The following is a 15,329-nucleotide window of genomic DNA, read 5'->3' on the forward strand; positions in this document are numbered from 1 at the left end:
AAAGGCTGAATGGGTTGTTACAATTCTTTGTAGACTGTGGCGGGCTTTATCACCACTCTCTAACAGACGCTCTCTCCCAGGTCTGCACAGGAGGAGCTGATTTCCTCAAGTCCATGCAGCTGGGAAGTCCTGGAACCGGCCTAAGTTCCCCTTGACACACAAAAACATCACTTTGAAGCCATAACCTCTCTTTTCTTGTTCATTCCCAAGAATACACATTAAAAAAAACATCATATGCAAAACATTTTACAAACTTAAAAAGTTAACCAGCCTTAACAAACTTATAAGTTCCCTCTTTAAAAATACCGTCTCTTCTAAAACCCAAATTCTCTGTAAAATTCCAAAGTATCTTTTTTTAAAGTTTAAAATTGTGGGTTCCTGTAAAAATCGAAACAAAAGTAGCTTCTTACTTCAGGACTTCAGGAGGGAATAACCAGGCCATAGTCACAAACTGAACAAAGCAAAACCAAACTTCGACTAAATAACTCCAAAATGCTAGCGCCTTCTGCTGCAGCTGGGCTGCGCTTTCACCAACAGCCTCTCCTGGCCTCCCTTTAGAGACTCCAGCCCTGCCACACAGTGCCAAGCCTCAGCTGCTCTCCAGGACCCTTTCATGCCTTTAAAACCAGCACCACCCGGTTGATTCTTACGCTACCAAGTTCAGCTGTCAATAGGAGGTACCACTGTGGCCACTCCTGGACCCCAGCTTCTGTGTGCTGACCCTGAGGAAACACTTCCCGGACGACTTCACCTCAGTGACGCTGCTCTCCTCTTAACCGTACCTGATTCTTCAGCCCTAGCTCACCAGAACCACAGATTTTTTTCTTTTTTTTTCCCCCCAAGACAGGGTTTCTCTGTGTAGCCCTGGCTGTCCTGGTACTGGGAACTCGCTCTGTAGACCAAACCTGGCCTCTAACTCAGAGATCCACCTGCCTCTGTGTCCTGTGTTCTGGGATTAAAGGCATGTGGCACCCTGCCCAGCTCCAGAACCACAGAATCTTGATGCAAATATCCCGATAGAGTCTTAGCTTCCCTCTGAAACTTCACTAGCCAGGCCTCCATCATCTGCCCTGCTCCTAACAGTCTTCTTATCTTCCAGGCTCCCACAGAACAGTTCACTGAGCCCTCAACACTCAAAGGCTTTTCTAGCCCCACGTTCCAAAGTCCTTCCACAATCCTCCCCAAAACTACATGGTCAGGTCTGTCATAGCAATACCACACTATCCTGGTACCAACTTGCCTTAGTTAGGGTTACTATTGCAGTGATGAAACACCATGACCAAATCAACTTGGGGAGGAAAGGGCTTATGTGGCTTACACTTGCATATCTCTGTTCATCATTGAAGGAAGTCAGGGCAGGAATTCAAACAGGGCAGAAACCTGGAAGCAGGAGCTGATGCAGAGGCCATGGAGGGGTGCTGCTTACTGGCTTGATCCACATGGCTTGTTCAGTTTTTCTTATAGAACCCAGGACCACCAGCCCGGGGTGACCTCACCCACAATGGGCTGGGCTCTCGCATATCAATCACTAATTAAGAAAATGCCCTACAGGCTTGCCATCAGGCTGATCTTATTCTGAAGGCATTTTCTCAATTGAGGCTCCCTCCTCTCAGATGGCTCTAGTTTGTGCCAAGTTGACATAAACTAACCAGGACAGTTCTCAGAGTAAAGGAGAACATAAGCAACAGGTGGGGGTCAGGAATGAGAAACAGAATGCTCCAGAAATCAGGCTACATGTCATGCGTGGTTCTACATGACAGCTGATGTGCCACAAGCCTGCCTAACACTGAGTGTGATGTTTCAATTGCAGAGTTTCCTTTAGGGGCCTCAGCTCTAGTTCTGGGACACATCACTAGGCAGTAAGGATCTCTGAGGCTCTTAAAATGATTACCTGTATTCATTGTTTCTAACTATCTGGTTTTTATAAACTAAAATTTCAATGGGGAAAATGCTGAGATCTGAATGGATTTGGATTGAAAAAAAAAAAAAAGATCTTAAAACACAGATCCTAACTATATAAAACAAGGACGATGAAGGACATGCTTCCTACAAACACAGACATTCCCTTGACCACAATAGAATTATCAAATCAGGAAAGTAATGCCCTTACTTTCCGCCGTCTCATCCTGACCTCATTGATGACCTTTGTACAAATAGATTCATCCAGAACAACACTTTTTGCTTCGTTGTAGACCTCTTTTGTCTCTAGTCTAGAAGTTTCGGTCTCTCATGACCTTGGTGCTTTGGGAGATTATGAACAGTGATTTTGGATAATCAACTTAATATTTGATGACTGGTTTTATATCCAACTCTGTGTTTCTGTCAGGTGTGTCTCAGGACCTGTGCTATATTGTCCCCATCACACCGATCAGATGGAGCCTGGTTCTTTCCATTTGTCCCCTCAACGTTAATGTCAACGTCCATCTTGACTAAGGCTTTCTAGTTTGTGAAGATTTCTAAAGGTTCTTTTGTCTTATTAATATTTACAAGGGGGACTTCCGAGACTACAAATACTCTGTTCATTGAAATTGCAGTTTATTTTTTAAAATTTATTTTTGTGTGCATGGGTGTTATACCTGCATCATGCATGTCTGTGTGCCAGGTGCATGCAGTGCTCTTGGAAGTCAGAAGAGGGCATCAGATCGTGTGGGGACTATGATGGATGGGAACTGAACCCAGCCTCAGGAGGGGCTGGGCCATCTCTCCAGTCCCCACAGCTTTTTGTTTTGTTTTGTTTTATAGATTCCTATGTTAGTCTATGAAATGTGATCCAACATTTTGATGCTCAGGATGGCCAACAATTCTTTCAATTCACATATTTAAAAACGTTAAAATAATGTTTGTAGAATAGTGAGATGTCTCAATGGGCCAAAATGCTACCCTGCAAACCTGGCATATGGAGTTTGATCCCTTGATCTCATGGTGGAAGGACCACCTCTGGAGAGTTGTTATCTGACTTCCATCTATGGGCTTGCGCGCGCGCGCGCACACACACACACACACACACACACACACACACACACACACACAGTCACAGATATCCGAACAGAGACACACACAGACACAGACACGCAGTCACAGACACATGCACACCACACACAGAGATACAGATGCATGAACACACAGAGAGAGATACACTAAAATTTTTTAACAGCTATGAGAAACTTTAAAAATGTTTGTGGGACACATTATGCATACAGTGTAATATATAAACATGTTTACAGTTGAAATTATCTACCCAAGAAAGAATATTGTCTGCATCTAGAAGTCCTGTGGGTATTCCTCCATATATAAATGGTACCTTGACATTTATAATCATTTCCTTTTTTTTTTTTTAAGTTTTTCTACATATCTGTGCTGGCTGGCTAGTTTTTTGTTTTTGTTTTTTTGGTGTTTTAAGACAGGGTTTCTCTGTGCAGCTTTTGGAGCCTGTCCTGGAACTCACTCTGTAGACCAGGCTGGCCTCGAACTCAAGAGATTCGCCTGCCTCTGCCTCCTAAGTGCTGAGATTAAAGGCGTGTGCCACCACTGCCCGGCCTGTGCTGACTAGTTTTATTTCAACTTGGCACAAGCTACAGTCATTTTAGAACTTTTTTTTTTTTTTTTCAGTTGAAAAAAAGCCCCACCAGACTGGTCTCTGGGCAAGCCTGCATTTTCTTGATGGCTAATGTGGGAGGGCTCCGCCCATTGTGGGTGGGGCCACCTCTAGGCACATGCTCCTGGGAGGGTATAAGAGAGCAGGCTGAGCAGAGCCTAAGGAGCAGGCCAGTAAGCAGCACTCCTCAATGGCCTCTGCTTCAGTTCCTGTCTTCAGGTTCCTGCCCTGAGTTCCTTTCCAACTTCCCCGATGATGGCCTACTTCCAACACATTTCATTCACTGCTGGGTCTGCTATCTATACATGGAAAAAGAAACCTTGGACTGAGGATGTAGCCTAGTAGGAAGTACACTTGCCCAGCGCACGGAAGGGCCTAGGTTCAATTCCCGGCACTACTAAAAACATCTCATTAATCCTTGCACAGCACATGAAAATTAATTCCAGGTGTACTGTAGATCTCAAGGTGAGCAAAGTTTCTGGAAGAGCAATGTCCAGTACTAGACTGCAGCAGAAATGCCCAATAAACTCAGTCTTATATGGCAATGACAAACTACATGTGGCTACTGAGTACTTGAAATGTATTTAGTGTAACTGTAAATGTTAATTTTAATCAACTTTATACAAACTAAGAGATGTCTGTTTACCAAAAGATCCCACCAAGAGAGTAAAAGACCAGCCAGAGACAAATGACTTTTACAGTATATGAAGAACCTAATCAGGGAATTAGGAAGGGGCAGGAGGCAGAAGAACTATTTACAAGGAGCCATGGCCGGGTGCAGCTGTCTATGTGTGACCTCAGCAGGCTGAGCCATGAGGACTACCACTGCCTTAAAAAAACCAACAAACACCGGGCTGGTGAGGAACCATCTGCAGGTAAAGGCACTTGCCACCAAGCTTGAACCTCCCGAGTTCTAGCCTTAGCACCCCAAGTGGGAGGAGATCACCGACTTCTGAAAACTGTCTTCTGACCTGCACACATCCCTTGCAGAAATAAATATAAAAATATCCCCCTACAAAAATGAGCTACTCATCTGTTAGTAGGTGTTAGAAATCTCCACTGACGGAAGGAACGCTGTTTGCTCATTTGTGGTCCTAGAAACAGTCCACAGCCCGCTAGGCAACAACTCCATCACCAAATGATTTCCCAAGCCCAGAAGGAACGACTTTTAACCCAACCATTTTGGTTTTATCTGCTAACACTGAGTATTTGCATACCTTCTATCAAGCAGCCTGGGATTCACCCCACTGAAATGCACACAGACACACATACTTCGTAGGTGTACTGGAGGACAAGAGCGAAAACAGATCTTGTAAGCATAAGGCCAGATGAGAAGTCAGCCAGGACCCATCAACAATGGACGAATACCAGGGAGCCACCAAACCTGGCCTGGTGTCGGAAGCCAGAGAGCGAGAGCACTACGGAGTTCTGAGCAGAGCGTCTATGGAACAGGTCATGTTCTTTCTCTAATATACATTTCCTGTAAATCTAAGTTGTAGAGACATGTTATACATGTTATAAAGTTTGTGTTTCAATAGTAGGGTGTGGTGGCACATGCCTTTAACTCGAGCAGAGGCTAGCCAGGGTTTAGTGAAAGCCTGCCTTAAAAAGAAAAAGAAAAAGAAAAAAAAATCCATTCCAGATAAGTCTTAGCAAGGGATTACTGTAAATGAAACAATGTGTCAAACAGGTCTTTTCCTGTCCTATTGGAAGAAGTCTAATTCAAACTAATTTAAGAGGAAAAGTACTGGCCTAAGTAGTTTACAAAACAAATGATCAACCCTACCCCAGACCCAGAGACTGGAAAAGCCACCAGGTGGGGGCCTATCAACCACTCACCACTGTTTTTTGCCCGCATGGGCTGTCAGGCAGCTGGGCACTCGGCCGTGGATTTTCAGGCTGGCTTTATCTGCAAGGCAGCGATGCTAGCCAAGAACATCTTTGGAAAGTTCTCATAATTTCAGATCTGCCTACTTGAGTCACACTTGAGACCATTCTGTCCCGTTTGAACCCCAGGATCAAGAATGAAAAGGTGGCTGGAGAGATGGCCCAGTGGTTGAGTGTGCTTGAACGTCTTGCAGAGGTGGGTCTCCAGCTGAGAGTTGTGAGCTCACAACTACCTGTAACTCCAGCTTCAGGAGATCCAAGCCCCTCTTGGCCTCCATGGGTACTCTCATACACATAGCACGCATGCTATGAACATGAACACACACAGAAAACAAAATGAAAGGATGTTGGGTGCTTTCCAAAAGAAAATCAGGAGACTGTTCCCAGAAAAGGGGGAATGAAGGACAGAGAGATAAAAACTTCTGCCTATTTGCGGAAAAATCTATGTATCATAACCAACTGTTATTTTTTCCTAACCGAGTAGCCAATGTGCTCTGTGGAAGTATTCGACCTTCTGGGCGAGGGAAAATGAATGGTCTGATTTCTTTGAATCAATCTCTAACTCCTTAGGTGATCTTGCACACTATAATCAATGGATTTTTTTCAAGTATAGGGAATAATCCTAAGGAACGATACTCACTAGGTTGAAAGTTTGAGATCATTCCTGCTCTTCTACGACCTCATCTCTCCACTCACGCTCCTCCCCTGTGTAAATCAGTACCTTTTAGGGCTTATCAAGGATCTACAAGAATGTAACATTCACTAAGGCAGCCAGGGCTCTAAACATTTGCTTTGTAATGTTTTCTTTTTGGATCTAAGAATATAGTAAAATAATAAATATTAAACATGCCTTTCAATATACAATAATTTCTCATCTAAGCCAATCTGCCACTAGACCAAGCTTATCTGTCTAAAACGGTAACTTGAGACGATAAAGCATCACAGATAAATGGCCTTTCTGTAACGGGAAAACTTGCCAGGGAACTGTTTTCCCTAGTACTCATCCTTTCTTTACCCATGAATGAATTTTCAGTATGCAACTGCCAGTATCAGGTTTCAATGACTTAGTTCAGAAATTGTAGTTTTATTTGAACACAGAAATGGAGTTTTAATAGACTTCAGTTTCCTTGCTGGAATATATAACACACCTTTTCATTCTCTGCTGACAGATTTACTTACATGCCAATTTGGTAATTTGCAAAATACAAACTTACAAAATAAAGTGACATCTTCTAAACAAGGATTAAATATGAATGAAATTCCTGCCTTTTTTCAATCTTGGATATCAATTCCAGGGCCTTGTGCATGTTAGGCAAGAGCCTTGGTCCCAAACCTGGAAATTACTTTTATAATTAAGTAAAAGGTGAATTAAATGCAGGAGCACATCACTATCTTCATATTTATTTAAGCCAAGGAACTCCAGATGCTGGCCGTCATCAGTCATCCTCTTTCTCAATGTAAGTCTTTGCATTAATTCGCGCCATCTGCCTGGCCAAGTACCTGTCTCTAGCTGACATCACAGTTTCCTCATTGCTCCGCTTTGCAAACTTGCTCAAGGCCTCAGGGGTCCTCTCTTGCTCACTGCCCTTCTCCTGCCTCTCTTCTGTCAGTCTGTGTTTTGTTGCTAGTGACATTTCAGAAGGAGAGGGCTTCTCCTGGTCCCCTTTGTCCTTTCCCATGTTTCTTGTTTTGCTGGATCTTTCCTGGTCCAGAAACTCATCGTCTGGTCTGGACCCCAGGCTGCTCTCCCTCCTGTCTCGACTTCTCTCTTGTTTTTCCGTCTCTCTGTATCTACCGTTGTTTTCATGTCTTTCCTGCCTCCCTTTCACACGCTCTTCTTTGTCTCCACTTCTCTTTCCCCTCTCACTGTATCGGTCCTGGTCATCTTGTCTGTCTCTGTCGCGTTCCCTAGAGGAGTATTTCTCCCTTTTCCGTTCTCTGTCCTGTCTTTCTCTCGGTTTATCTTCCTGCTCCCGCCTCTTCCAGTAGTGATCTTTACGATCGGCTTCTCTGTGGCTGTGAGAACTCTTCTCTTTCCGGTGGCCGTGGTCCGTGGGACAGCCCTCCTGGTCCCTGGCTGTCCTGTCCTGGTGCCGATCTCCCTTTTGCTCATGTCTTCTTGACTTGGGACTTCGGCTGGAGTGGTGCTTGGTACCACGGCCTCTCTCTTCGCTGGACGACCGGGAGCGGCTGGGACTCTTGCGATGCTTGCGGTGTTTCCTGGCGGCCCCTGTGTCTTCTTCCCGTCTGTGGTTTACTTTACGGTCCCCCCTTTCATCATCGTCGTCACTGCTCTTACTGTCAAAATCGCTGTCGGCATCCGGGTTCCCCTCGTCACCAGTTTGGAGAGCACAGTTCTGCTGTGGTCTGTCCTCTGAATTTGCTTCATCAGAGTAACCCCTGAGCTTCTCTTCTTTTATTCCAGTCCTAAAAAAGAAAAGGGGAAAAAAAAAAAAATATATATATATATATGTATATATATATATATATATAAAATATACACATACATACACAAAATGCAACTTTATTAGTTGTAGAAAGCAAAGGAATGCCCATGTAAATTTTCTCAATACTTTACTCAATACAACTAAATTATATGTACTGATTGTCCAACTCAGAAAAGTGATGTCTATTTATCTTTTAAATTAGTGCCGTCAAACAGTTGAGAACACTTTAATAAGGACAGAAGTAACATAAAGAACATAGTCCTTCTCTCTTAGGTCACCAGAACCTTTAGGAAAGGATCTGTACAAGGTCTCATTTTTCTTGCTAGTTCTAGACAAAGAAAAATTGGGAAAAGCAAGGTATGCCATGGATCTAAGTTCTATTTTCACAACATAAAGTTCAAGTTGTGATTATTAGATTTTTCATTTTGTTCTTTCAAGTCCTAGAAATATATGAGGATAATTTCCCACAGAAAACAGTACCAAATCTAATTCTAAATATTACTAATTAAACCTTTCTAACATCAGAAAGGTATCATCGACCTGATACAGTGTCTCAGTGCCCATCACAACAGAAAGAAAATTGCTCAATCTTCCTGGCTGTTGACATCAGCAACCCTAAAATTATTTATATCACCTACACTCTTCTAGCTGTGGGATTAACTCAATGATAATACTCCCACATGATTGTCCGTTCCTAGTGCTGGAGGACTGGATGTAGTTAAGCATGCTAGTCAAGTGTTCTAAAATATCCACATGTTCTCTGCAAATTCTCCCTTTTACATTTAGCTATACTGTACACATGACATAATTAATTGCCTTACTATTTCTATAATATCTTAAACTTGCATGTAAAAGTCTTCTAATCCTTTGCTTTCCAGACCAGAGATGGGTAACAGATCTGTCTACAGAAATGGTTAATATCTACAAATATCTACCTCTGAGCTATTCGGTACTGTAGTTTAGTCAAAAAGGCAGCATAGTACTTGAAACTATGCTAAGATTAAAATTTCAGATTTTATTTACTTTTAAGTTACCTGAATACCCAACATGTAACTACTGCTGATATTAGACAGGGTAGTTTTAGTCTCTGATTTGTGAATATGACCTTTATGGAGGCTGGGTTCTACTCTAGAAAATAAGCTACTTTCGTATTATATGCTATCTAATGATCATGTAGAATTACATGCTGTACAACCCAATCCTTTACCGATCTCTCCTTACTTCTTGCAGTGATTGTTCTCAGGCTATAAATGTTTTTAGTTGAAGAAAGACCACACTTTGGTTTTGTTTCTCCTATAAGGCCATACAAAAGACCCATAAAGCACTTAGTCAGAAATTTTGTACACTAAAATGTTTTAATGTACACTAATAATTTTTTTGTGAGCTGTAGACTAAAAACTATGTTGAACAAAATCTTTAGGTTTTTTAAGTTCAGAAACTGTAAACTCCACTCATGTTGGCTAAAATACAATAAACAGCCAATGCTGTCCCCATCTACTCAAGAGTTTAGACTCCCAAATGGCATAACCGCAGACTGTCAAGGGCATCTTTCTTCTAAACATTCCACTTCCACCTCTTACCTGGCTTCACGGAAGCTGGACTTAGGAAGTGCTTCCTCACCCACGGCTTGATTTAACAGATGCCTATAAAACCCACTAAGGTCTTTCTGCTTGGTCACATCCAATCGTGCTGGAGGAAAAGCAGAGACAAACTGAGAATGCGGACTCAGAAAGCACAGTGCAGCTTCCTTCTACATATGCAGAACATAAATCCCACCAAGACGCATAAACCTTCTCTAGACCAGGAGTCAGGGATACACCTCTCAATGTTTTTAGATTGATTTGTGTGTCTATGCACATGCATGTGGAGGTCATGGACAACCTGTGGGAGTTGGTTCTCTTTTGCCATCATGTAGATCCGAGGGATCAAACTCAGGCTGCCAGGCTTGGTGGCAAGCTCCTTTACCTGATGAGCCATTTCCCTGGCCCAGAACCACCTTGCAGATTTAGTTTTCTTTCACTTGACATTGAAGAGCATTGGCCAATTAAGTTATGGACAAGTACACATCATAGTTTGACCTTGAGAAACTGACTCAGAGAGCACTCAAGTCAATGGCTAAGATATTCCTTAGCCCCTGATTATTAATGGTACTCTTTTTCTAACTGCCCAGTTAATGTTCCTTCAGTGGTGTTAAACATTTTCTCATCTCAGAATACGTAATTAGAGTTTCAAGTTTATTTATGTTTCTGGCAAATGTAATGTTGTTACATTTGGAATTTCTAAGACAATGGCTTGTAGTGATCATAGCTTAAAGTAATAATAAGAAGTAAATGAAAAGCCCCAGAGGAACAGCAGGTAGTTAAGGGTTCAGCTGCGTCTCTGGTTTGACACGACCTCTCCCCATACAGACGCACACACTGCAGCCACAGCAGTAGAGCCGAGCCCGGCGACAGAGCACACGGCTCGGGCAGCACTCTGTGCATGCGTTCCCTCCTCCCCTACCTTCCAGGGCAGCTGCCCTCTTCTCTCTTTCCTCCTCTTCAGCTCTCTCTTCCAGTTTCTTTTTATAAGCAGATGTCACAAATGCCTCTTTATCATCAAATTCTCCATTTTCCATCTCTCGTTCTCTCTGTATTTTCTTTTCCATTCTTTTTTCCTGTTCCTTTTTTCTGATCTCAACTGCTTTTAGTAAGTTGTGAATATATTTGGGCTATGGAAAATACATTTAGAAAAGAGGGAAAAAATGACACCCATTAATATCAAAATGTTTAATTTAAGTAGTATGTCTTTTCAAAAATCAGAATAAGAAGGTTGCCTGCAGAAGTACTACTGAAATGGTTTCTACTAAAAATTTAAGTGTAGCAGATGGAATGGTGGCACACACTTGTAATCCTAGCCCATGGGAGTCAAAGGCAGGATAGTCACACCAAGTCAAGACCAGCTCAGTCTATAATGTCCAGTTCAAGGCAGGAGAAGGCTAGAGAAACCTGCCCCACCTCCGTGTGGTGCTGGGACCAGACTGGCCTCAGATTCATGGCAGTCCTCTTGCCTGCTTCTTCAGTGTTATCCTGTCTAGTTCCCAGCTGCCAGTTATCTTTTGAGATAGCGCACGACACAGTCTAAGTTGGCCTGGAACTTGCTATATATCCAAGGATGGCTCTCATCTTCAGACCCTCCTGCCTCAGTCTCCCAGTGGCATATTCCACCATGCCTGGCTCTAAAAAAAAATTTTTTTGAAACAGGGTCTTACTATGTAGCCTGGCTGTCCTTGAACTCATACCCACCTGCCTCTGCCTCTCATAGTGCCTGGCTACTTGATAGTCTTACTTCAACAATGAATCAGAAAACAAATCAGGATAAATCTAGTATACAGAATTGCTAAAGAAACATTTTCAAAAAATTATTTGTGAAGGTTTCAAGATTAAAAAAACTTCAGAAACACTGGATAATTACTTGACATCTGCTAGGACCTATATTCTAAAATCAAATCTATAATTTAGAACTAAGAACTCATTGCAATACCTAAAATTTTTACTGAAGTCACTTTCAAAATAACATCAAAACCAAAACCAAACAAACAAACCAGGCCAAGATCAAAGAAAGTTATATTTCAGCTACTAACCTTTCGATCTTTCCCCAAAAGCAATTTGGGGTTGTTTTCTTCCTTTTTTTTCTGCATTTCATCATAGATGCTGTCATACTCATACACAGTGGAATCTTCTGCAAGAGCTTTCTGAATCTCCAGTTTGGTCTTAAAAAAAAAGCAAATGTTTAAAACATATGCAGCAGCCAACAGATACCACTAAAGGTCTTACGTTTTTCATCAAGGTTCGTAAATCAGAAAGGCATCTTAACAACTGCACCAGCCACATCTCAAGACAGGAAGTGCGAATGTAACCTCTACCACTGACCGCCTGGGGCTGAGTCTTGGCTCCTCCTACTTTGAGCAGTTTCTGTGCTTTAGTTTCCTCGCCTACAAGAATGATGATTACATCTACTAAGCTGTGATAACACAGGGAGTAAGTGTCCAATAACACCGATTACATTTAAGAAATGAGGTTTCCTAATAAATAGTTTTCAAAAGTATGATCACAGGAAACACACTGAAGTTCCTATCATTAAAAAAATCTAAACACACCAGGCAGTGGTGGCGCATGCCTTTAATCCCAGCACTCAGGAGGCAGAGGCAGGAGGATCTCTGTGAGTTCAAGGCCAACCTGGGCTACAGAGTAAGTCCCAGGAAAGGCACAAAGCTACACAGAGAAACCTGGTCTCAAAAAACCAAAAAAAAAAAAAAAAAAAAAAAAATCTAAACACAGCATTAAATGGGAACCATATCGCAATTAGTTTTACACTATCAATTGCATAATGTCCTCTGCTTTTATCATGTTTCTATCTTGTTCTTCCTCTTCTGGCACATCAAAATCTTATTTAGAGGCTAGTAAGATGGCTCAGGGGTTAAGAGCATTGGCTGCTCTTGCAGGGGACCTGGGTTTGATTCCCAGCACATGTCACATGTTGGTTCACAACCATGCATTAACTCCAGTTCAGGAGATTTGATGCTCTCTTCTGGTTTCTGGGGACATCAGGCACGCAAGTTGTGCACATACATGCAGGCAAAAAACTTATACATATAAAACAAATCTTAAAAACAACAACAACAAACTTACCTGTGAGTTTCAGGGCTATTCAACCTCTACATCTTAAAGGAGGTCATCTCCGAGAAATTTAATTACCAACACTGTATTTCTTCTGACTCTGATAAAACACTGTACACTTCAGCATTCAACTCTTTTCTTTTTTAGATTTACTTTATGTGTGTTTTGCCTGCATGTATGTCTGTGTACTACATAGTGACCAGGAGAACAGAAGAGGGAGTCCAATCCCCTGGAACAGGAATTAATGTGGTTGTGAGCCTCCATGTACGTGCTGGACCTGAACCTTGGTCTTCTGCAGTAACAGCCAGTACTCTGAACTGCCAACCCATCTCTCCATCCCCTGGACTCCTAATAGTATGTTTAATGTTACCACATAATGTTACACCACAAACTGTAATCTTTTGTTCCAACTAATTAGTTTCTGAAATGCAGAGCTGTACATATTTATTTTTTCTTGAAGTGCTATACTGACTTGTTTAATACAGATGCTGAGTGGTCCTTTTAAAGAAAGGGTGATATAACTATTCAAAAGAATCTACCTGGTTATCTTCAGGTTTCTTTGCAGTACTAAGGATTGAACCCAAGGCCATGTACATGGCAAACAAATCCACTACCACTGAGCTACAGCTTCAGTGTGTCCTAGGTTTCTGCACTAAATCTTCAGAGTCTAGAATAATGTACATACAAATGAATACACTTTATCTGGAATATTGTTAAAAATATCAAGAATCCCACATCCTGGACTTTTCAATGTTCAGAAAATGACAATGAACAGCTGCTCCCTCCACCGACTAGCTGGCGAACCCAAAGAGGGAAACATGACATCTAAGAAAGATTATATAGCCATCTCCAAAAACTAACAACAAAACATCTGGAAGTGGTGGCACATGTAATCACAGGACTTGGGAGGTGGAGGCAGGAAGATTGGGGAGTTCAAGAACAGGGTTGGCTACATAGTGAGCTCCAGGCTAGCTAGGGCTCCAAAATGAGACCTTGTCTCAAAAAACAAAAACAAAATATAGGAATGCTCTGAGGTTAAATATACTGCCTTAAAGAATTATATCGGACAAGGCAATGAACAAAAGATTTATGTACTCATCTAAAAATCCCAGGAGGAGGGGCTGGACAGACAGCTCAGTGGTTAAGGTACACTGTTTTGCAGAGGACTGCAGCTTAGTCCCAGCTCCTACATTTGGCAGCTCATAACCACCTGTAACTCCAGCTCCAGAGGATCCAATGGGCCTGGCTTCCCTGGGTATCTACACTATCCAAGGGTAAGCATATATCTACATAGAGATACCCACAGTCATACATGATTGAAAACAATAAAAACAAAGCTAGCCAATGTTTCTGTAGAAATTTAGAAAAAGCTGGCAATAGTAATGCTGTATCACAAGCCCTGAGGACAACCACAGTCATTAAGGTCTCTGAAAATGGCTACACTATTGTAACACTGGCAAGCATTTTTGTAGGGCTTTTAATTAAAATTTCACTGTAACTAATTCTAAGAACTTAAACTTCAAAAAAAAAAAATCTCTGAAAAGGAGCTGAGCCTGACCAACTACGATGACGGGAGAGCAATCCTAGGGCCTGTGACCTCCACACATGCCATGTCACACCCCCACCTACAATTTAAAAAATAAATGTAGTAATTTTTTAAACAAACAAACAAACAAACAAACAAAGTAAACCTGAAAAAAGTAGTATGAAGCAATGCATGGTGGTATAAATCTATGATCCTAGCACTTGGTAGGCTAAGGCAGGGGCATTACAGATTCTAGGCCAGCCTAGGTGATAGGCAAGACTTTATTTCTAAATAAACACACACACACACACCACGCACAGCACGCACGCACGCACATGGCAGGGCAGGAGAAACGGCTCAGCAGCTAACAGCACTTGAGCAGCACTGACCCGTGTGCAGCCCCGGGGAGCACGTGCACGAGTGGGCTGCGGTCTGCACGCCTGCAACCCCAGCACTGCTGCGACCACAGGCAAACAGGCTGGAAGCGGGAGGAAGCAGCACAGCAGCGGCGGAAACAAGGAACAGACTAGGGAGAGCACTCAACAGGGACGGGGAGGACCAGCTGCTGACCTCACACCTGCCAGGGCATGTCACTCACACCCACACGTGCACACGCACGCTCACACACGCACCTTTAAAGTAAAAATAAACCTACAAAGTATGTGTTTGTGTGTGTGTGTGTGTGTATTAATATTACTAGCTTATTCTGTGAGTGCTAACAATCCCATCATTAGACTTTTCTCTCTCTCTCTCTTTTTTTTTTTCCGGAGCTGAGGACCGAACCCAGGGCCTACCCCTGAGCTAAATCCCCAACCCTAGACTTTTTTCAATTTAGGTAATCACACTAAAATGCTGTATTTAATCATGACAAACAGTATTTTTCCAGTGAAATAGGTAAAATACAAAAATGTCATCATCACTTCTATGTAATTCAGGTCCAAATAAATAAGAGAAAAAAGACTATTAAAGTAGCATCCATTTCCTAGTTCATATTTTCTTTACACTCCGGTAACTGTAATCAAACTTCGTAAGTTAGTTTGGAAATGGACAGAAGCAGCAGAGGCAGTCGCCGTGGGGAGAGCAAGGGCGGCAGGTGAGAAGGGTGCACCATGATACATAACTACTGTCAACACTCCACCCTGGCCATCAAAACCCGAGACACACTATCACCGGAAGTCAGTTCATTTTCATATATCTGTGTCATCAAAAGGGCAACT

The 15,329-nt window shown here is 42.3% G+C and overlaps 1 protein-coding gene and 1 non-coding gene across 4 annotated transcripts in view; one reads left to right on the forward strand and one right to left on the reverse strand.

Annotated features, from left to right (window-relative positions):
• Positions 1–6,546: 6,546 nt before the first annotated feature.
• The window catches only part of Nsrp1 (nuclear speckle splicing regulatory protein 1), a 33,996-nt gene continuing 25,213 nt past the window's right edge, over positions 6,547–15,329 (reverse strand). For all 3 annotated transcript variants that reach the window (XM_006977426.4, XM_042282423.2, XM_006977427.4), the window contains exons 4-7: positions 11,552–11,680; positions 10,432–10,639; positions 9,510–9,618; positions 6,547–7,909 (exon numbers count right to left, since the gene is read on the reverse strand). In XM_006977426.4, coding sequence (XP_006977488.1) covers positions 6,919–7,909; positions 9,510–9,618; positions 10,432–10,639; positions 11,552–11,680 — 1,437 coding nt within the window. In that variant the 3' untranslated portion in view covers positions 6,547–6,918. The remainder of the gene's footprint in view (positions 7,910–9,509; positions 9,619–10,431; positions 10,640–11,551; positions 11,681–15,329) is intronic.
• On the forward strand, positions 13,922–14,032 carry LOC121831919 (small nucleolar RNA SNORA33). Its single transcript, XR_006075514.1, has one exon. It is a non-coding gene; the product is annotated as a small nucleolar RNA SNORA33 (small nucleolar RNA).

This window comes from Peromyscus maniculatus, chromosome 8, assembly GCF_049852395.1.
Source record: "Peromyscus maniculatus bairdii isolate BWxNUB_F1_BW_parent chromosome 8, HU_Pman_BW_mat_3.1, whole genome shotgun sequence".
Taxonomy (NCBI): domain Eukaryota; kingdom Metazoa; phylum Chordata; class Mammalia; order Rodentia; family Cricetidae; genus Peromyscus; species Peromyscus maniculatus.